This window comes from Dromiciops gliroides, chromosome 2 (genome assembly GCF_019393635.1).
Source record: "Dromiciops gliroides isolate mDroGli1 chromosome 2, mDroGli1.pri, whole genome shotgun sequence".
Taxonomy (NCBI): Eukaryota; Metazoa; Chordata; class Mammalia; order Microbiotheria; family Microbiotheriidae; genus Dromiciops; species Dromiciops gliroides.
The window spans coordinates 583,977,547-584,000,775 of NC_057862.1; the positions used below are offsets into that span (position 1 = coordinate 583,977,547).

The 23,229-nt window shown below is 37.2% G+C and overlaps 2 protein-coding genes across 2 annotated transcripts in view; both read left to right on the forward strand.

Moving 5' to 3' along the window:
• The window catches only part of LOC122740785 (WD repeat containing planar cell polarity effector), a 415,321-nt gene that overhangs the window by 286,107 nt on the left and 105,985 nt on the right, over nucleotides 1-23,229 (forward strand). The window contains 1 exon segment of the mRNA XM_043983483.1: nucleotides 19,675-19,777. Coding sequence (XP_043839418.1) covers nucleotides 19,675-19,777 — 103 coding nt within the window.
• On the forward strand, nucleotides 2,841-3,188 carry LOC122740787 (60S ribosomal protein L30-like). The gene has a single exon (XM_043983486.1). The coding sequence runs from the start codon at nucleotides 2,841-2,843 to the stop codon at nucleotides 3,186-3,188; it is 348 nt and encodes a 115-aa protein (XP_043839421.1).

The window sequence follows — 23,229 nt, forward strand, 5'->3', positions numbered from 1 at the left end:
TTTGTCCACTGTGCCACCTAACTGGCCCATGCTGATATCTTTAAAATAAATAAAATTAAGGGGGGAGAGGGATGCACTAGGAGAAAGGGAAAGGGAGAGGTAGAATGGGTTAAAGTTTCTCACATAAAAGAAGTAAGAAAAAGTATATGGAGTGGAGGGGAAGATGGAGGGGGGGAGCAGGGGAGCAAGTGAGCCTTACTCTCATCAGAATTGGCTCAAAGAGGGAATAGCATACACACTCAAGTGGGTATAGTAATATATCTTGCCCTGTGGGAAAGTGGGAGGGGAAGGGGATAAGGGAGGGAGGGGTGAAGGAAGGGAGGGCAGATTGGGGGAGGGGGCAGTCAGAAGCAAAACACTTTGGGGGAGGAATAGGGTGAAAGAATATAGAAAATAGAGTAAATATCAAGGGGAGGGAATAGGATGGAGGATAATACAATTAGCAATAGTAACTGTGAAAAAAAAAAGTTGAAGCAAGTTTGTCTGATAGGCCTCAGTTCTCAAATACATTGGGAATGGAATCAAATTTGTTAAAATGAGAGCCATTCTCCAATTTATAGATGATCAAAAGACATGAAATTTTCAGGTGAAATAATCAAAGCCACGTATAGCCATATAAAAAAAAATGCTCTAACTCACTATTGATTGGAGAGATTCAGGTCAAAACAATTCTGGGTACTACCCCATACCTATTGGATTGGATAATAGGACAGCAAAGGAAAATGAGAAATGTTGTGGGGGATTAGGGGAAAATGAGACATTAATACACTCTTGGTAAAGTTGTAAACTGATTCAAACATTCTGTAGAGCAATTCACTAAGTGAAATAGCACAGAGGAAGAAGAGAACAGGGCCCAAGACAGAGTCCAGTGGACACCTATGGTTAGTCTGTGCAACCTTGATGAAGATCTAGCAAAGGCTACTGAGGAGGAGAGGTCAAATAGGTAGTAGAAGAACTAGGAGAAAATGGTATCCTGAAAACCACCTTTAAAAGGGGAAGAGGTGTTTGACACTATTGAAAATCTTTTATCATCTTTGCTAATTTGCATGGTATGAGGTAAATTTCAGAGTTTACTGTTCTGACTTATTATTCTCTTATTATTGTAACTTTGAAGCATCTTTCTCTAATTTTTCAGGTTATATTTAGGTAGTTTGTACATTTGGAATTCATTGTGATATGAGATACATAATGTCAGACTTGGATGATATGTTGTTTAGTTTAGCTTAATTGCTATTTTTTATCTCTTTAATTTTTAAAATAAAGAATGAATCACAGGAGCAGATAGGTGGTGCAGTAGATAAAGCACCTGCCCTGGATTCAGGAGGACCTGAATTCAAATCGGGTCTCAGACACTTGACACTTACTAGCTGTGTGACCCTGGGGAAGTCGCTTAACCCTCATTGTCCTGGGGAAAAAAAGGATCACTAGGGAGTGGAGGAAAGGGACATATTTGAAATTGGAGATGATATAAAAATAAAAATTTTAGCATTAATTTAAAAAAAACTAGCATGTTCAAAATCAAGCACAAGAATCCAGATGTACCCGGATTAGAGAAAAATATAATAAGCCCATCACTTCCTTATTCCTGGAAGTTATGTCCCCCTTAATGCAGACCAAGATCACATTAACTTTTTTTGTCTATCATAGAACACTGCTGATTTATATTGAACCTCTAGTCTCCTTAAACCCTGAGATTGTTTTGGATAAATTACCATCTAACCTCATCCATCCTATACTTGTAAAGTCAACTTTTTAAAATCAAGTGTAAGACTTTATATTTATCCCTATTAAATTTGATCTTATTTTATTTAAATCTGTGATTTAGCCTATCAGGATCATTTTGGATCTTAAACTCTCATCCAGTTATGTTAGCCATTCCTTCCATACCATCTCTTGTTTTTTTATGCCTTCAGCTGAGGCATAACAAATTCTACTCCAAAAGTCCATATGATTCGTTATTTTTCAAGTGCATTTCTTGTATTCAACAAATTATTGTTTTCCTTTCTAATCCATTCTTCAACTTGTTTCCATTTCATGAATGATTTCATCTCACTAACATTCATAGTTATTCATAGTTATAAGATTAATAGTCATTGTTGAGTTTGTTTTCCCTTTATCAAATTTTATTATAATCTTTCTCCCCATCCACTCTTTTTGTTTTGTTTTGTTTTTTTGTTTTTTGTGGGGCAGTGAAGGTTAAGTGACTTGCCCAGGGTCACACAGCTAGTAAGTGTCAAATGTCTGAGGACAGATTTGAACTCAGGTCCTCCTGAATCCAGGGCTGGTGCTTTATCCACTGTACCACCTAGCTGCCCCACTCTTTTTTTAATGGAGCAATGAGGGTTAAGTGACTTGCCAGGGTCACACAGCTAGTTAAGTGTCAAGTGTCTGAGGCTGGATTTGAACACTGGTCCTCCTGAATCCAGGGCCAGTGCTTTATCCACTGTGCCACCTACCTTCTCCCCCCCACCCCATGCACTCTTTCTCCCTTCCTTTGTCCCTCCTTTTTTTCCCATTCCCACTGTCTCTAATCTCCCTTATTTCTATTCCTCCTTCCCTCCCTGTCTCTGCATCTTTCTCTGTCTTTCTCTACCTCTTGCTTTTCCTCCTTGCCTCTCTTCTTTCTCTTAGCAAATCAGTACAAGGTATTTGTAGCTTATTTTACTTAGAGTAACTTGTTCCCAATCTCTTCCTACTGTTCTCTCCTTCCAGCCCAGATCCAAATCACTGGGTCTCCCTGATCCTTACTACTTTTTAAAAAATATAAGCAATTCTGCTCACTTCCCAGCCATCATGGCGGCAGGTCTCTGGCTGAGGGTCCTCCCACAGCAGGCAGGAAGATGGTGGCCACAAAGAAGACGAAAAAGTCGCTGGAGTCCATCAACTCGAGGCTCCAGCTGGTGATGAAAAGAGGCAAATACATGCTAGGCTACAAACAGACCCTGAAAATGATCAGACAAGGCAAAGCCAAATTGGTCATCTTGGCCAACAACTGCCCAGCCTTGAGGAAATCAGAGATTGAATTTTATGGTATATTGGCCAAAACTGGCATACATCACTACAGTGGCAACAACATTGAATTGGGTACAGCATGTGGGAAAAACTACAGAGTTTGTACACTGGCTATCATTGATCCAGGTGATTCTGATATCATTAGAAATATGCCAGAGCATACCAGTGAAAAGTAAACTGTACAAAAGTATTCTTTAATAAACTGGCCAAAGTTTGTTTATATATATATGTATGTATGTATATATATATATGTATGTATGTATATATGTATGTATGTATGTATATATATATGTATGTATATATATATGTATGTATATATATATATTTAATTGCATATATATATATATATATGCAATTCTCTGAAACAGTCTTCTTCCTGACCTTACCCTCTGAGTTATACCTTCTTCCTATCCTAGATCATTTAAAAATCATTTTAAACCTTCCCTCTCCTGACACAGATAAAAGAGTGATTGATGAGATCCCCCTTTCCCTTACCTATTCCTTCCTCCACGTTTGAAAAACCATTGCCTATGGTGCCCCTAAATCAAAAAATACTAAGTTCCTGTCTCTTTACTTCTCCTGGGAACTTTATTTTAAACACCCAAGCCCAGAATTTATCTGTCATTTTCTTCTTAGAAATGATGTGACTCCAAAGAGATGATAATATTGTTTCCCTTTTAAATATATAAGCACTAGATCATCACGTAGCCCTTCTGAGTTATTCAAACTCTTTTATGTTTCTTAAATTTCTTTGATGTGCATTGTTTTCAATTCAAAAGCTCTAACCAATTCTTCTTTTTTAAAAAAATAATGTTTTAGATATAAATTATTCTTTTAAAAGTTTATTTTTCCTCTTTAAAATTATGTTCTACTTTGCAGAATAAGTTATCCTTGGGTCCAAGGTATTTTCCTTTGCTTTTCAATCTAATGTATTCCCATTTTTCCTGTCTTTTCTCATTGATTGTGAATTATTCTGACTGATGTTTTTTATTATCTGATTTTTCTCTTCCTAGCAACTTGCCAATATTTTATCATTGATTTGGTAGCTCTGGAACTTGACAGTAACATTTCTGGGTGCAATAAATTCTGTAATTGCTCTCTAGTGGTATATGAAGGATTCTATCAGTCTATACTTTGCTCTCTGATTCCAAACATTGAGTAATTTTCCTCTATATACTCTTGAAATTTCATATTCACATTTTTCTATTTTATCACATTTCCCTAAAATAACACTGATCATTAGATTATTGCTTAGAACCATGCCTTTTAGATTTTTTTTTATTTTAGAGACCTCATTTTGTAGTTTTTCAGTAGTTTCAGTCATGTCTGACTGAATAACTCCCTTTTGGCTTAGTTTTTTGGGGAAAAGATACTGGAGTGGTTTACCATTTCCTTCTTCAGCTCATTTTAAAGTTGAGGAAATCAAGACAAACAGGGTAAGTGACTTGCCCAGGGTCACACAGTAAGTCTCTGAGACCAGATTTGAACTAAGGAAAATTAGTCTTTTTGATTTCACTCTCTCCACTGTGCCACCTAATAGCCCCAGAGACCTCAGATATTATCCCAAATTTGTTGTATTTTTACTTAGCATTAATAAATTTTGCTGTGTTTTGAGTACTGGCTTCTACATTTTTTCATGGTGTCCATTGCTTTCTTAAAGTTTTTTTGGTTTCTGTTCTAAACCAATTATTTTCCTATCATACATATAAAGATCTGTAATGTTATTCCATACATCTTATTTCAATTCTTTAATTAAGCTTTTCAACCACAGTTAAGATTCTTATGGCCACCCAGTCTCATTTCTGGGATTATAATTATTGTTGAGGCAGAATAATTTTCTTTTCCTGGATATTTTTCATGGTAGTCTTTTATTCTACTGTCATTAGTATAGTATATTATGAGTTTTTCTTTGATTGCTCAGTTGTTTTTAGTCTATCTACTGGTTTTTCAAAAGGAATTTCCTTGTTAAGATTTTTTCACTCTCTCCTCTTAGGTTTTTTTTTTTCTTTAGCACATTTCTAGCTTTTCTGAAGTGATGAAGGGGGAGCTAGACTTAGATACTACTTCTCACTCGACCATCTTGCCACAATATGCCAGAATATTTAGTTTATATAAATTCTGGGTTTAAGGCCAATGCTTCCTAATTTTGCATATTTTATATTCCAATTTCCTTAATTATCTATTCCTTGTCTTCCTTGAGAAGTTTACTTTGTTCTTGATTAATGTCTGTAGTAAATAACATTTTTTGCTTTCAATTTTTCCAGCAAATTTGGAATATTTCATATCTTTATTATTATAACATTGGAACTTGTATGTAAGAATCTTGATCTTGTTTTCTTCTTAGTCAAAGTTTTGTGGATTTTTTATTTGTATTTTTTTTCTTTTGCTAATATACATTTCCTTCAATGATTTCCTATAATAACATATCATTAATTTTTTCCTAATTTTTCTTGTATATTTGTTCACTTGATTTTGCATATCTTCCAGTTCTTTGAAGATTTCAACAAATTTCTGAGATTGTATCTCTACTAGCTGATGTCTTAATTTTATTTATCTTTTCCACTTTATGTCTGTTGTTTATTAGCCTTAGTGATTGTATTCAAGTATGGATTGATCATTTACTTCACTATTTATTTGTGATTTTTGTAAAATGTCTCTTAATTCTAACCTATGTTTCTCCCAGGATTTTTATTTTCTTCAACCTCTTCTTTTGTTGGGCCTATAGTTCTCCTTCTCATATAAATTACTGCTTGATGACTTGAAATGTATGCTCTATCCATCTGAGGATGTCTCTCGGGATACTTTGCATTACATTTTTTTCTTTCAACATCACTTTTGGCACTCTAGTCTTTCCAGGCAGTCTGTTGTAATTTGTTTTATTGTTATAGCCTTTTGCTTTTAATTGCTCATTTTCTATTTTAGTTGTTTTTATTGTCTTGCTTTTGAGAGATAGGTGCACTTTGGTTCTCTCAGAGCTTCTTCTCCTACCATCTTGACTCAAAAAGATTTCCATTTCTTAAAAGAATACTTTCTGATGTAAGCTTTCCTCAAACTAACATGCAACCAAGATTGGATAGTTGAGGCTAGCAGTCCTCTCAGCATTTAGTAGCTCTCTCTACCATGATAGTAAAAGCTTTCAAATGGAAAGAGGAAAGAAAAAAAACTTTTTTCTTCTTAACCCCAATGTTTTTCAAAGGTACATATAAATTATTTTTTTATGAATTAAAAACTGAAACATTTTAATCCTATGAAATTTAAAGATATTTAAATTTAAAGATCTATTTTCTTATAAGGGATGAAAGAGATTGACTTAACTCCCCATATAATTAATGTGTATCAGCAAAAAAACAAAAACAAAAAAAACCACAAAACATTCTAAAACCTGTCGTGGTCATTATGTAAACAAGGAAATATGGGGCCTCCCTAAAGTTTGGCAATATATAGCTTGCTCTCCTTGAAGGCGCTTAGAGGAATATTCTATTTTTAATATTATTCAGATTCAAAAAACTCCTAGCCAATTTCTACATATGACTGTGCTAGTATATGATATTATTTCCAACTTCACACAAAAGTGGCACAATAAATCTACATTCACATACTTCTAGACTTAACCGTTAAAATAAATATTCTCTATGCCCATTAATACCTCCTTTGAATGTCATAGGCCTAAGTCCCCAAGGTGTCTAATATTGTCTCTGAGATTTGAAAGCCCCTCAAGTGTTTTTTTCTATTACCAAAGTGACTCTGAGATCCCTCCACCATAATAGAGATAAAAGAGGTAATGATGATAAACAACTCAAGACAATCCATGTTATGTATCTTGAGAATTTTTTTGTCCTACAGTTAAAGAAAACTATCCTTTCCAAGTTATAGAACTTTTGACCATTTCATAACTCATCATTCTTTCATCTTTGCATTCTTTTATGATTTAGAATACCCCTGCCTTATGAAGCCTCAAGAACATAGTACAAGTCAATTTTTCTTTATTCACATTCCTATTAATAGCATAACTATAGCGGTAAATATTTGTAGGTCTTTTATTTGAATTCAGAATCTATCCAAAGCTACTAATTTTTAGTTTCCTCTTCTCCACATCTGTAGGTCTTATCTCTATTAACTTTGTTACTGAAGGACATCTGTAGATTTGAAATAAAATCCATCCAATCTCTAAATGGGCTTAGCATCAGATTGTAATGTATTTGGCTCAGTGTAAGGATGTAAAAGTTCATTTGATGTCTCAAGGTGCTATATTCTCCAGGGAGAGAAGCAGTTGTGCAGTGATAGGTGGGACTTGAAGGCAATGTATCATTTTGTCCAAGGCAAGCAGAGATTTGAGACTTAAAAAAAAAAATCTAACCATTTGCTGATTTTAGCTATTTCCAGTCAGGATTCTAGGCTTTCGAAAATACAGGTAATTCTCCTACTTGCCCCATCTGAATAAAATATTAAATGTGGCACCAAGCTCTACTCCCTGAGAATGCCATATCCTTGGTACGCTGAATAGATCCCCCCCTCTGGACTTGTGTTGGATGGCAGGAGGGTGGGTCTGCCTCTTGGACAACTCTCCTTCTGGCAGCCTCAGGTTACTTAACCGCTGGCATAATGCCTATTGGAAGGCCATCTGTGCTTTCTGATAGTGCTGTAGAAAGGCCCACTGCTGCTGTTGTTCAGCCATCTGTGCCTTCCCCTGGCATGATTTGAGTAGGGTGCCTTACATCTGCCGCTCCTAGGTACTTGATTGCTGAGCAAGAAAGTGCAGAACTGTTTCCCTAGCTCTTTTTCTGATTAAAAAGAATTTTATATCATTCATCTTAAGGAAATAAACTAACCACTTACCCCAGATCGTTGTAATATGATTTCAAACATCAGGAGAATATGCCTTATGTTTTAACTCCTCTAAACATATAGAAAAATGTGTGTCCTTACATAATAACTCTGCAATTCTTAAATCCCCCCAAATATGGGTTATCAGATGTAGTTAGTGGCTTATCTTCTACACTTGGCCTTCTCTAAACAGAATGAAGTACAACTATTTTGACACTAGTACAGCAGATCTGATGGTATAATTTAAATCTTCCTGATTTCCAACCAATTCCAGTTGCATATACTCTGAGTACAATTGATACAATTTGTGTTCCCTACTGTATGATATCTGAGTCCTATGACAAGACCATTCAGTTCTGTATGACAAATGTGGGTCCATGCAATTAATATGTACCCAAATCTAAGTGAACAAAAATCTGAACATGGCCTATTTAATTTAAATGTATAATAATTACATTGTATTATGTTCTTTGAATTATGCATCATGATATTCTTTTCAGGGAGGATAAGAATAAAGAGTACTTATGTGCCAAAGTAAATAAATTGACATTTAATTGAAGGCATATAAGTATACAGAAAATATCTAAAACTCCAAGTAACCTAAATACTGGTAATGTAAAATTGTAATTCAGCTCAGGCATAGCTCATATGTTTTAAAACTAACTTTCTGGGGGCGGCTAGGTGGCACAGTAGATAAAGCACCGGCCCTGGATTCAGGAGTTCCTGAGTTCAAATCCGGCCTCAGACACTTGACACTTACTAGCTGTGTAACCTTGGGCAAGTCATTTAACCCCCATTGCCCTGCAAAAAAAAACAAAAAAACTGACTTTCTTTTTACTGACCTAACATAGGGAATCTTAATATGTTTTATACCAAACAGAATATACAGTCCAAATTAATGTAACCCCTTGATAAGAGTATATACATCGAAGGATCCATGTTCATCAGTTATGTAGTGTCAACATTTTAAATGAACCTTCTAATTTGTCGCATTTACCAAATAGCAGTGAAAAGACCTAAAATTTTTTAACCTAGGAAAGCATCATTTTGAAAGAAACAGTTAATTCTGTATGTAAAAATATGCATGTGTATATGTATATATGTATATATGTGTATGTATATATGTGTGTGTATATTATATATGTATATTTACCTTGACCCAGTAAGCCTAGCATTGGTCATATATCCCAAGGCTGCCAAAGTTGGAATCAAAAAGTCCAATATACACCAAAATACTCATAACAGCACATTTTATGGTAGCAAAAAATAAAAACCCAAAATGGGAAATGTTTAAAAAAAAACACTATGGTTTATGAATGCAATAGCAAATTATTATATAGAAAGAACAACAAATATATGAAGTTGGGGAAAATGTGGGAAGATTTTTATGAACTGATGAAGAGTAAAATAAGCAGAACCAAAAGAACAATGTAAATGAAAAGATTTCCAACAGGCAGCTAAACCGTGGGTAACTAAAAAGCAAGTCCTACAAAACGAATAGGTAGGAATCTTGTTGTTTAATTGTTTTTCAGTCATATCTGACTCTTTGTGACCCTATTTTGGGTTTTCTTGGCATAGACACTGCAGTGGTTTGCCATTTCCTTCTCCAGCTCATTTTACAGATGAGGAAACTGAGGCAAACAGGGTTCATGACTTGCCCAGGGTCACGTAGCTAGAAAGTTTCCAAGGCCAGGGAAGAGTCTTCCCGACTCCAGGCCTTGTGCTCCAAACACTGCACCACCTAGCTGTCCAAGTAGGTAGGATACCATTGACTAAAATTCTACAGTCATCTAAGGAGAAATGGAGAAGCTCTCAAAAAATGAAATCCTGAAGTAATAAAGAGTAATATTATTGATAAGAAGAATTAAAGAGTCAGGGAAGAGTTTCTGAAAAGACTGGTGAAGATCTGCAAGCAATTTGCCAACTCTCTTACAATTTAAAGAGACATGTACAGAAGATAGAAGTCAAGATAACTGACAGAATATAAATCCAAAAATATGGCACGGTATTGTAAGAATGGTAATGAATCAAAAGGAATTGGGATTGTTGTTTTGTCTTGTTTAGAGGAAAACCAAGTAAAGGAAAAGATGACTTCTTTTAGTAGAAAGGATGATGACAACTGATAAGAGAGAAGACTGGGCTGCCCAGTTCCTCCTATGACTCTTACATCTCTGCCAGGGAGAATGACCTGTGGCCTGAAAAAGAAAGAACAAAAGTGGCTAATAGGTATTTGTTACACAAAGTAAATACAGTGAATATAAGAGAACCTAGCACCCTTGATGCAAGCCACCTGACCCAGAAAAACTAGGTCCTGAAAGAACTCTCAGATGTGATTACAGGAATCATGTGGCAAGCAAGATGGTCAAGTAGTTGTTTCCTGAAAACTTTGCTACTCCCAAAACTTCAAAAGAAGGACATATTGCCCCAGATATAAGGGAATTTCAGCTTAATTCATAAGGTAAGAAGATAGAATATCTTTATGAGGTAAAAACCTTATGAATTAACCTCAGGGAATGTTTATAATTTGAATTCCCAATCTTATTCACTCCTCCCACCCCAAATACTCTCTCTACCCTCCTCAACAAATATAATCTTCCTCATGTTGGTGACAGTATCCATACATAGGGTGCCCCTGTGACTCATTCTGTTAAAAAAAAAAAAAAAAAACCTCCTTGGCCCTCTCAAGGAAAGGCAGACAATAATTCTGTCCAGCAGCAAGAAGAGAAGGGAAAGTTCCTGGAGAGGGATAGTACTGAAGACCCAGGCAGGAAGGGAAATTTAAGAATGAGCTTCATGTCCTAAGGAAAGAGAATTGGAAGCTCTGCTGGGCTTAGGCCTTTCTACCATCCTTTTTCATCCTGGAAGATGGGTCCATCGCTGTGGCCTTCTGGCCCTAAAAGAGGGCTCTATCCCTTCAGTCTTTTCACTCTGGAAGAGCCTACCATGGCTTTGAGATCCTCCTTTCATTGTGGAGTTCCTTCCAGCACCCCCATTTTGAGGAAATGCCCAGGACAGCCATGCCTACTCATTCACTTCTCTCCCAGCTCTACTCTTGACTCTGCATACTTCCCTGTCTTCTTCCTGTCCTGCTTTGGAGCTCCCTTTCATTCTTTGTGTTCCCTGGATTAGAATGTAAACTCCTTGAGGGCACAGTCTGTCTTTATTTTTTCAATACAATTCAATTCTATAAACATTTATTAAGCCCTGGCTTTGTGCCAGGAACCCTGCTACACACCAGGAATACAAATAAGAAACAGAAAGGCAGTCTCTGCCCTCTTGGAGCTTACAGTCTAATGGGGTTGGGATAGAAGAACTATATACAAAAGGAAGCTGGAAAAGGAGAACATGAAGGGGTACCTGGTATGGTGGCATCTTACTACATGGAGTTGAAACCAAGCAGAATTGCAGATGGAAAGTGGAGTATGCAAAGAGTTTAATTTTTGCCCTTTATAAATTAGAGCTTTGGTCAGAGTTTATTACTCCACTCCTCCAATCAGAAGGGAACAGAGGCTGAGGGAGGTAGGAGGATATGGACTATCCAAGGCTTGAGTTACTAGCTTGGTGATAGGATTAGAAGTGATCTACTTACCATGCCCAAAGGGCTATAGAACTGTGCATACCCTTTGATCCAGCAACAGCACTTCTAGGTTTATGTCCCAAAGACATCCAAAAAAGAGAAAAAGACTTATTTATACAAAAAAAACCCATTTATATCAGCTCTTTTTGTGGTGGCTAAGAACTGGAAATCAAAGGAATGCCCATCAATTGGGGAATGGCTAAACAAGCTGTGATATATGATGGTGATGGAATATCATTGTGCTATAAGAAATGACAAGCAGGATGAACTGATGTATAGTGAAGTGAACAGAACCAAGAGGACATTGTGCACAGGGATAGCAATATTGTTTGATGAAGAACTGTGAATGACTTAACTGTACTCAGCAAGACAATGATCCAAGACAAACCTAAAGGACTAGTGATGAAGCATACTATCCACCTCCAAAGAAAGAACTGATATTGATTGAATACAGACTGAATCATGCTATTTTTTACTTTCTTTCATTTTTTTTCTTTTGTTCAAGTTTTCTTATACAAAATAACTAATATGGTATACATAATTGCCCATGTATAACCCACATCTGATTACTTACTGCCTCAGGGAGGAGGGAAGGGGAGGGAGGAAAAGAGGGATAAAATTTGGAACTCAAAACCATAGAAAAAATGTTTATTATTAAAGGATACATCCATAGCTCAAAAAAAAGTGATCCACTTATCTTAAGAAAGACATCTTGTTCAGTGGAATTGAAATCAAGCATAGTTGCAGTTGGAAAGTGAATGTATTTGCTTATATTTGTATTTCCAACACATAGCACAATGCCTGGCACATAGGAAGGGCTGAATATATTCTTGTTGATTTAATAAATGCCTGTTCAATCTATTTAGAAGTTATTCAGCAGAAGGACCCAGGACTAGCAGACCCTCCCATCCTGTGATGTAAGGAGGCTGAGACTTGCCAAAAGCAAATTGTTAGTGACTTGTGCCACTGTGGAAAGGGGAGGAGCCAAAGAGTGAGGTAGATTCCTAAAGGCTTAAATACAAACCCAGTTTATAAGCATATAAACCAGAATGGGAGTATTATAGAAACAGAAGGAAGAATGAATAAAACTTCAAAGGGAAACCAATGAACCTGGGACAAATATTGTAATATGGAGGAAAATGAATCAATATTATCTGATGAAAGTGAGAATCCTGTTGATTTCCCAGAGATCATGGACCAATATCAAGAAACTCTAGAGTGGCTCAAAAGAGAAATAAAACTCATAAAATAAATTAGGGATAAATGTATATCAGAAACTAAAGCTCTTGACACAGAATTTTAAAAACACAAGTTGGGGGCAGCTAGGTGGTACAGTGGATAAAGCACCAGCCCTAGATTCAGGAGGACCTGAGTTCAAATCCAGCCTCAGACACTTGACACTTACTAGCTATGTGACCCTGGGCAAGTTACTTAACCCTCATTGCCCTGTAAAAGACAAAAAACAACAACAAAACAAAAAACCTCAAGTAGCAGAGTAGGAAAATCTGAATATATGAAGGAGAAACTTTCAAAAAAGTAGAAGCTCTGGGGGGGAAGAATAAAAGCCTTAGAACATAGAAATACAAAAGTGGAGGACATTTGGCAGAATAAAAGCAAAAGGCAATGACAATAAAAGAACATACTAATTCAAAACCAAACCTTGAAGACATGATGCACAGATACCTTTTAAAGATCATGGTATCCCAGAAGAACATAACAAATAAAAAAGCCTAACTACCATAATACAGAAAATAATACAAGAAAACTTCAGAGCTTCTCAATATAGACAACAAACCATTGACCAATCAATTCCACAGAGTATTTCTAGGAGAAAAAAAAAAGCCCACTGTATATGGCATGTAGTGGTCAAATTTGACAATTTCAATACGATTAAACAAATTTTGCATGCAGCAAGGAGAAGGACCTATAACTATGAAAGAAAGGCTATTCGAATAATGCAGGATTTTTCTATATTCATGAGAAATTATGGGGGAGAATGCAGTAATATATGCCAAAAAAAGTAAAAAGCACTCAAGCTACAACCAAAATAATATTCTTCAAACCTCAAAGTAATGATCAATGAAAAACATGGATATGCCAGAAAATTGAAGTATTTCTTAAAAAGAGAGGAGTGAACAGAGTATTTGACTTATAATAACCCCTTCTTAAGAGAAACACAAGAAAAGTAAATTTGTACAATTATGAATAAAAGGCTAAGTGATGAAATCAATTTGGGGAAGGAGAAAGACAGAAGAGGAGAGGAGAGGAGAAGGGGGAAGAGAGAGAGAGAGAAAGAAAGAGAGAGGGAGGGAGGGAGAGAGGGAGATCAAGGGACAAAAGGACCTAAGACACTAAAGATTTAAAGGTTACTTAAAGGGGGTGGCTAGGTGGCGCAGTGGATAAAGCACCAGCCCTGGATTCAGGAGGACCTGAGTTCAAATCTGGCCTCAGACACTTGACACTTACTAGCTGTGTGACCCTGGGCAAGTCACTTAACCCCCATTGCCCTGCAAAAAAAAATAAAAAAGTTACTTAAAGAATTAGGAGAAGGGAAAGTAGAAGAATTGAGCAAATCCTCCATGAACTCCTCCAAGTGAATCAATATCTTTTGTGGCAGAGAATAAGTGGGAAGGTCCATAAGTATAGTAAAAGGGGAAGTAAGGGACAAAGAAGAGTATGTGATGTACCCCTCCAAAGTCCTTATGTAAAAATAAATAATAAATAATTTTTAAAAATAATAATTCTTTTAATCCATTGACTAGGGAGGTCCCTGTAGGAGAATAAGATAAAATCAGTTGAGGGGAGAGGAAAACTGGGACAGAGTAAAAAGGTGAAGGGATTGCCCAGTAAGGGGAAACCAAAGGGTACAACTAAAGAACATTGCCATGGCAGAAAAGGTTTATATCTCCTGAAAGAGTTAAGGGTCTTAGATTTCTTCTGTTTCTACCCATTAAGGGATGACTTTCTCTGGGGGAAAAGGGACCAGACAGAGAGGGGAATGTATGAGTTTCCAAGGGGAGCCAGCACCCAGAATGGTCAGGAGAGCATCAAAACAGAAATAGGATAACATAGCCTTAAGAACTGATAGTGGGGGGGGGCAGCTAGGTGGTGCAGTGCATAAAGCACTGGCTTTGGATTCAGGAGAACCTGAGTTCAAATCTGGCCTCAGACACTTGACACTTACTAGCTGTGTGACCCTGGGCAAGTCACATAACCCTCATTGCCCTGCAAAAAAAAAAAAAAAGAACTGATAGTGGGGGGCAGAGTCAAGATGGAGGAGGAAAGGCTGTGACTCTACCACATTCCCAACAAATCTGTGCACATACCTCCCCCCAAAATGCCATAAGACAACTCCTAGAGCAGCATAACCCACAAAAGAATAGAAGAATACTATTTTCCAGCCAAAGATGGCTTTATTAGGTGGCTGGGATCATCTACTGTTCAGGGTAATAGAAGAGCTCAGTGGCTAGTGCAGATCCAGCCTCAGGCAGGCCACACCTCCAGAGCCTCAGAATCTTCAGCTGCTTCTTCTGAAATTCAGCTCACAGACCTGTGAGGGGGTCCAGTATTTGACCAGGGGGAAATAACTGTGGTCTCTGCTGGAGCTAAGGAAGAACACCCATATTCTGAACTAGTAAGCAGACTAGAGTGGCAGTGGTCCAATGGGGGAGGAGTACAGGTACACCAAGCTTTTGACAATAGAAAATCATATTTCAATCAGAGTCCTGCTTCTGGGTTAAAGAGAAAGTGGGCTGTGGTTACTTACAGGCCAGGTGAGCTGATAACAAGTCTAATTATACCACCTGGAACCCTCTATAGCTTGGATCAGTATGTCCTGGAAGTAGTGCTACACATTAAGAAAGAGTTAAAAGCCAAGAAATAGGTGGTCAAAATGAGCAGGCAGAGAAAGAAGCAGACCATCCACAGCTTCTTTGGTGGCAAGGTAGATCAAAATACACCTTCAAAAGAAGATAATAACAAAATCAAAGCTCCTATATCCAAAGCTTCCAAGAAAAATATGAATTGGTTTCAGATCATGGAGGCGCTCAAAAAGGACTTTGAAGATAAAGTAAGAGAGGTAGAGGGAAAAGTTAGAGAGGTAGAGGAAAAAATGGAAAGAGAAATGAGAGTGATGCAGGAGGGTCATGAAAAAAGAAGTCAACAGCTTGAAAAGCCAAACTGGCCAAATGAAAAAGGAGGTGCATATACTCTCTGAAGAAAATAATTGCTTAAAAATTAGGAGAGAGCAAATAGAAGCTAATGATTTTATGAGAAATCAAGACATAGTAAAGCAAATTCAAATGAATTTTTTAAAAATAGAGGGCAATGTGAAATATGTCCTTGGAAAAACAGCTGACCTGGAAAATAGATCCAGGAGATATAATTTGAAAATCATTGGATTACTGAAAACCATGATCAAAATAAGAACTTAGACATCATCTTTCAAGAAACTGTCAGGGGAAATTGTCCTGATATTCTAGAAGGAGAAGGTAAAATAGAAATTGAAAGAATTCACCATTCACCTCCAGAAAGAGATCCCCAAAGGAAAACTTCCAGGAATGTTAAAGCCAAATTCCAGAGATCTCAGGTCAAGAAGAAAATATTGCAAGCAGCTAGAAAAAAAAGGAATTCAAATACTGCGGAGTTACAGTAAGGATAACACAAGGTCTAGCAACTTCTACATTAAAGGACCGGAGGACATGGAATATGATATTCTGGAGGGCAAAGGAACTGGGATTACAACCAAAACTCACCTACCGACCAAACTGAGTATAATCTTTCAGGACTTCAATGAAAAAGAGGACTTTCAGGCATTTGTGATGAATAGACATGAACTAAATAGAAAATTTAACCATCAAATACAAGACTCTAGAGAAGCATAAAAAGGTAAACAGGAAAAATAAATCATGAGGGATATTAAAAGGTTAAACTGTTTATATTCCTACATGGGAAGATAATACTTCTAACTCATAAGAACTTTCTGAGTATTAGCGAAAGTGAAAGAAATATACATAGAGGGCACAGGTGTGAATTGATTATGAAGGGATGATATATGTAAAGCATTTATTTTTTGTTTATCCTTGTTTTTTGTGGGGCAGGCAGGGTGGGATGGCTTATGTCTGGGGCTAGATTTGGGCTTGGGGCCTCCTAGGTCCACAGCTGGTGCTTTGTCCACTGTGTCACCTAGCTGACCCTTGATGACATCTTTAAAATAAAGTTAAGGGGTAAGAGGAATGCACTGGAAGAAATGGAAAGGGAAAAGTAGAAGGTGGTAAAGTAGTTCACATAAAAGAAAGAAGAAAAAGCTTATGGAGTAGAGGGGAAGATGGGGAAGGAGCAGGGGAGTGAGTGAGCCTTCCTCTCATCAGAATTGGCTCAAAGAGGGAATAACATACACATTTAAGTGGGCATAGTAATATATTTGGCCCTGAGGGAAAATGGGAGGGGAAGAGGATAAGGGGAGAGAGGCAAAGGGAGGACAAATTAGGGGAGGGGGCAATAAAAAGCAAAACACTTTCAAGGAGGGATAGGGTGAAAATAGAGTAAATATTAAGAGGAGGGAATAGGATGGAGGGTAATACAGTTAGCAATAGTAACTGTGAAAGAAATGATGAGCAGGTTGCTTTCAGAAGGACATATGAAAAATGCAATCCATCTACAGAGAAAGAACTGATAGTATCTGAATACAGATTGAAGCATAATTTTATTTGTTAGTTCCTCTTTTTTTTTTTTTTTGGTGAGGTAATTGGGGTTAAGTGACTTGTCCAGGGTCACACAGCTAGTAAGTGTTAAGTGTCTGAGGTCGGATTTGAACTCAGGTACTCCTGACTCCAGGGCCGGTGCTCTATCCACTGCGCCCCCTAGCCGCTCCCCTAGTTCCTCTTTTTAAAGTTATTTTGTCTATTTTCTTTCACAACCTGACTAATGTGAAGATGATTTGCATAACTGCACATCTGTGACTTATATTGAATTGCTTGATTTCTTAGGAAGCATTGAGGATGGAGGGAGGAAGAAAATTTGGAACACGAAGTTTTGAAAAAACTGTGAAAAAATTTGGGGTTTTTTTACATGTAACTTGAGGAAAATTCTAAATAAAAACATTTTTTTAAAGAACTGAGAGTGAAAGAGAAAGAAAACTACAGACTGATTTCCTTAATGAATATTGATGCAAAAATTTTAAATAAAATACTAGCAAGGAGATTACAGCAATATAGCATAAATATTATACACTATAACCAGGTAGGACTTATACAGGCCTTGTTCAATATTAGGAAAACTAAAAGCACATAATTTTTAATATCAATAATAAAAATAACAAAAATCATATGATGATATCAATAGATGCAGAAAAGGCTTTTCAACAGAATTCAACACTCATTCCTATTAAAAATACTAGGGGCAGCTAGGTGGCACAGTGGATAGAGCATTGGCCCTGGAGTCAGGAGTACCTGAGTTCAAATCCGGCCTCAGACACTTAACACTTACTAGCTGTGTGACCCTGGGCAAGTCACTTAACCCCAATTGCCTCACTAAAAAAGAAAAAAAATTACTAGAAAGTGGGGCAGCTAGATGGCGCAGTGGATAAAGCATCAGCCCTGGATTCTGAAGTACCTGAGTTCAAATCCGGCCTCAGACACTTAATACTTACTAGCTGTGTGACCTTGGGCAAGTCACTTAACCCCAATTGCCTCAAAAATAAATACTAGAAAGTATAGGAATCAATGGAACCTTTCTTAAAATGATAAGTAATATCTATCTAAAACCAAGAGCAAGCATTATCTGTAATGTGAATAAACTTGAAGACTTCCCAGTAAGATCATGGATAAAGCAAGGATTTCCATTATGCCCATTATTATTCAAGTATTTGAATAGCCTGAACCTCAAAGGAGGAGAGTTGGAAGAGTGTTGGTTGTAGAGTCAGTCTAGAAGTCACAATGGGGAGCAAAAGGTAGTACATCTCTCCTACCACAAGCAGTGAATTAGGGGATGTGAGTAGAAGTGCAACCAGTACTGGAAAGGGTGGCCCTGGATGCATCACAAGAGAGTCTTCTCAAAGAATGCCAGAAGATGGAAGAAGTGAGAAAGGGAAAGGTTTATGATGAAAGGCAATATATTAATTATGAGACATGTATTCCAGAAAGCACAGTGGAAGGGGTGGGTACATCTGGAGTGGGACATGGTTGGGAGAGGGTTCAGTTGAGGAAGGATAGAAGTAAGGGAGTGGGCAAGTGGGATGGGGAATGGGGTTTGTACTTTGGCAGCTATTTTCAGAATTACTTGGTTGGGAAGAGAGCATCAGAGTGTGGGAGTAAGCTAAACTTTGAGAAATAAATCCAGGTAGAGTATCAGTGGTTTGGGAAGAGTCTGTTGAGGGAGACAATTGATTAGCCAGTTTTACTTTTTTTGGGGGGGGGGTGAGGCAATTGGGGTTAAGTGACTTGCCCAGGGTCACACAGCTAGTAAGTGTTAAGTGTCTGAGGCTGGATTTGAACTCAGGTATTCCTGACTCCAGGGCTGGTGCTCTATCCACTGCGCCACCTGGCTACCCCCAGTTTTACTTTTTAATTAATGTATTTCCATAATATATCTTATTCTGTTCTGGGGTCATTTTCACATCCTCTTAAGTTCTCCTCTTGATAGATGTCAGTTGTGAGTATCTAATTTGATGGGTACAGAAATCAGCAGAATACAATTTCCAACAATCAGAGCTTTCCAACAAGGGAACAGAATGCCTACTTAGAGAATGGACTCAACACTGGAAGTGTTAAAGTTAGAGGCTGACTGAGCACATGCCAAAGATGTTGTAAATTTGATGTGAGACTGAAATAGATAACCACAAAGATTACTTCAGCGTTTCGATTTTGTCATTCAATATGGTATACCATTTCATTTTTTAAAAAATCATTTTCAGATGATAATGACAAGAACTTGCTGAAGAAACTACTACATTTGAGTGTATGGTTTCTTGATAAAGGTGTGTGTGAAAATATCTGATTAAAAGTTTATTTTCCCCCTCAGAGATCTGAAATAAATTATTAAAATAACTGCTTTTTCTTTAATTAATATATCTGATTGCTGTAGTTGAAAGAGCCAAAACATTGCATTGGGGAAAAACTGAGAAAATTAAAATATAGCAATACAATCATCGCTCCTTTCTGTTCTATAGTCTAAACAAGTTTTTTTTTCCCTTTTCAAATTTCTTTTGTTATCTACTCAAGATTCATTTTAAATTAATCTTTTATTTTGCTTTATTCCCAAAGGACATCCATTACTTTGCAATAGATAAGGGTGAATTGGCGCTAGCTGAAGTGGCAAAGAAACGAGCTAACGACATTGATGCAGAATCAATAACTACTGGAGTTGGTAAGAATTAATACTGTTAAAAAAGCCTTTTTGTTTTAATCAATACTAGCTTTGTATTGTTATTATTGCCGCTCTCTAGGACACTTGGCTTATTCGAATTGGTTTCTTGGAAAAAAGGAAAGCATCTTTATTTAGGTAAAGAATTAAGCTTCTTTCACTAGCACAACCTCGATGAAGAGGTTGGAATGGTGCTAATTAATAAGCAATGATTGTTGCAGTAACAATGGAAAAAACACAAAATGGGTTTTATTAATGGGATTTGGTAGACATTGCATGTTAACATAGATGGTGTTAATATTAATATATTTGGGAGCTTACGTAGAATGTTTCAAGTTTGAGTGCATCTTCATTTTAAAGTTTTTGCAAGATCCTTTTTATTGTATATGGCAGTGTTCACATCTAAACAACTCCAGGCTTCTTCCTGGATTGGGTCCATAGTTCCCTTATCAAAAAACTTTTTTTTAAAGCCACAGAAATGAAAAATTATTTCCATAGTTACTCTGTTTGGGCTTGCTGCTGCTTTGTCCAATTTGCCTGTCATATTGGACCTTGCACATTAGTCATGTTTCATGAAAGTATTCCTTCAAGTTTCATCATGACATAGAAGTGAAGGTGACTCTAATTTCTCAGCAAGGGGGAGAAAGTCCAAGACTAAGTTCCCTCATCTCAAGATATAATCAAAGGTGTTAAACTACATGTAAAGCTGGAACAGAAGGGAAATGGGGCAGGTAAAGATGAGGTGTTAATGTATGACAAAGCATTAGTACCCTGCTACCCCTTTACTAAGTGTGAGGTTCTTCCTGAAAGAATTAGAATCACAGTTTGCCATTGGCTATGAGAAGATTGGTCATGCCCTGGGTTGCTTTTAAAAAGCTATTTTGTTCAACTCTGGAATCAGTCATACTTGGAGCAGCTTTGTGGAAGGTGATGCTTGAGCCTATATCAGAGAGCATCAAGAGTTTAGGCCCAATCAAACATGGAAGCAAAACCATTCATCCAGTAGGACACTGGTACCACATCTAGCATTGAGCAGAGTTTAACACTCTCCAGACCCTCACCAAGAGAGGGAGACAAGAAGAACAACTTGAGGCAGGAAACAGCTATAAGGAACAGGACCTCTGGCAGCAAAGAGAGCCAACTCAAGAGTTGAGCTATGGAGACAAGTGCACCTTGACAGCCCTGAGTCCACTTTAGTAACCTACCCAGAAAAGGTAATATGCTCAGAGGGGAATAGCACAAAGATAGTCATGAGAATAAGTTACCCTGGCCACATGTGTTTCCTCCATTTCTGCTTCACTGTCATTGTAGTTTATGCCAACTCTTCCCAGGGAACCTGTGTGTACCTGTGGAAAGTGCATCCCAGGTTTATGGAGGAACATTTTGTAGCTACTGTTCTCACTGGGACATCTTAGTAAATGCCATTGCTTTGAGTTAATTGTGTCTATTAAACGACTGTTAAGAGAAAGATCACTGGAGGGGAATTATGAGCTGTACTTTTAAGAGTGCAGATCCACAGGGTATCCTAAGACCTTGGAGTATCAGCTACATTAAGGGTACCAAAACTGTGACTACAAATGCCAATTGGGAAAGTATCCTAGAAAAAGTGCTGCACTCAAAGGTTTTGTTGGTAGAATGTATGTTATGACAGATTCTGATAAGCTGGAAAAGTCTGGGGTATGGCCCCAGAAAAACACTATATCTTCTCTATGAGCACTAGCCTGGTTAAATATGGAGAGCCTTATTAAAAGAAGACTGGCCATGAGAGGATGACTTTTTGGCCATGGTAACTCATTTTAAAAATTAACTAAATGACCCTCAATCTTCTACCTACTTCTGCTTCCATAATTACAGAGGTGGAATGACAGAAAAGAACGGAAAGAATCCAACAGTTTTTTTAAACCACCAAAAATAATCATTTACTTGATTGGCAATCTCTGTTCAACTTCTATTGCACTTACTTTTATTAAGCAACTACTGTATGAAAGGTATTGTGATAAGAGATGGATATATAAAGACAAAAATAAAATAGTCCCTGGCCTCAAGGAGCTTACCTTCTCCACTCCACTTGTCACACTAATGAGAGAACTTAAGCATGGCTAATTAATATTATTAGAAAATAAAAACAGAAAACAAAAAATGTTTCAGCTAAATGACTCATAGATTCTTTTCTAAGACACAAATAAGGTAGTTGTTTTCATCATGCACCCAAAGGCATAAACATCATTTCAGGAGATACCTAGTCATCTCACTTTGGAGTGCACATTATGAAATCATGTAAACATACCAATAAGAAGTGATTATAGTTTATGTACCAACATCTTTTATAGAAGACAATACAGAGGAACTCTGTGAAGAATTTTATTACTCCATCCAATCTAAATTGGTGTATATTTTAGCAAAACAGTGTTGAAAGGGGTGGCTGGGTGGCGCAGTGGATAAAGCACCGGTCCTGGATTCAGGAGTTCCTGAGTTCAAATCTGGCCTCAGACACTTGATACTTACTGGCTGTGTGACCCTGGGCAAGTCACTTAACCCCCATTGCCCCACAAAAACAAAAAACAAAGCAAACAAAAAAATCAGTGTTGAAAAACAAAGTTCAAAATCCATCTATAAAACAGATCATATTTACCCACATGTACAAAAATATTTATAGCAGCTCTGTTTGTGGTTGCAAAGAATTGGAAATAAAGGGAATGTCCATCAATTGGGAACTGGCTGAACAAGTTGTGGTATATGATTGTAATGGAATACTATTATGCTGTAAGAAATGATGAGCAGGCAGATTTAAAAAAAAAAAACCTGGAAAGACTTAAGTGAACTGATGCTGAGTGAAATGAGCAGAACCAGGAGAACATTGTACACAGTAACAGCAACATTATGTAATGATGAACTGTGATAGACTTAGTTCTCAGCAATACAATGATCCAAGACAATTTCAAAGAACTCGATGATGGAAAATGTTTTCCACATCCAGAAAAAAGAACTGTGGATTCTAAATGTGGATTGAACCATACTGTTTCTACTTTGGGGCTGTTTTTTTTTCTTTTTTGAGGTTCTTCCCTTGTGTTCTGATTCTTCTTTGACAATATGACTAATGCAGAAATATGTTTAATGTGATTGTACATATATAACCTTTATCAGACTGCTTTCTGTCTTGGGGAGGGGGGAGGGAAGGGAGAAAGGGAGAAAATTTGGAACTAAAAATCTTATGAAAATAAATGTTGAAGGGGCAGCTAGGTGGCATAGTGAATAAAGCATGGGCCCTGAATTCAGGAGTACCTGAGTTCAAATCCAACCTCAGACACTTGACACTAGGTGTGTGACCCTGGTCAAGTCACTTAACCTGCATTGCCCCACCACCCCCAAAATGTTGAAAACTATCTTTATATGGAACTGGAAAATAATAAAATACTTTTGTGATTAAAAACACACCATATTCTTATGAAATACTC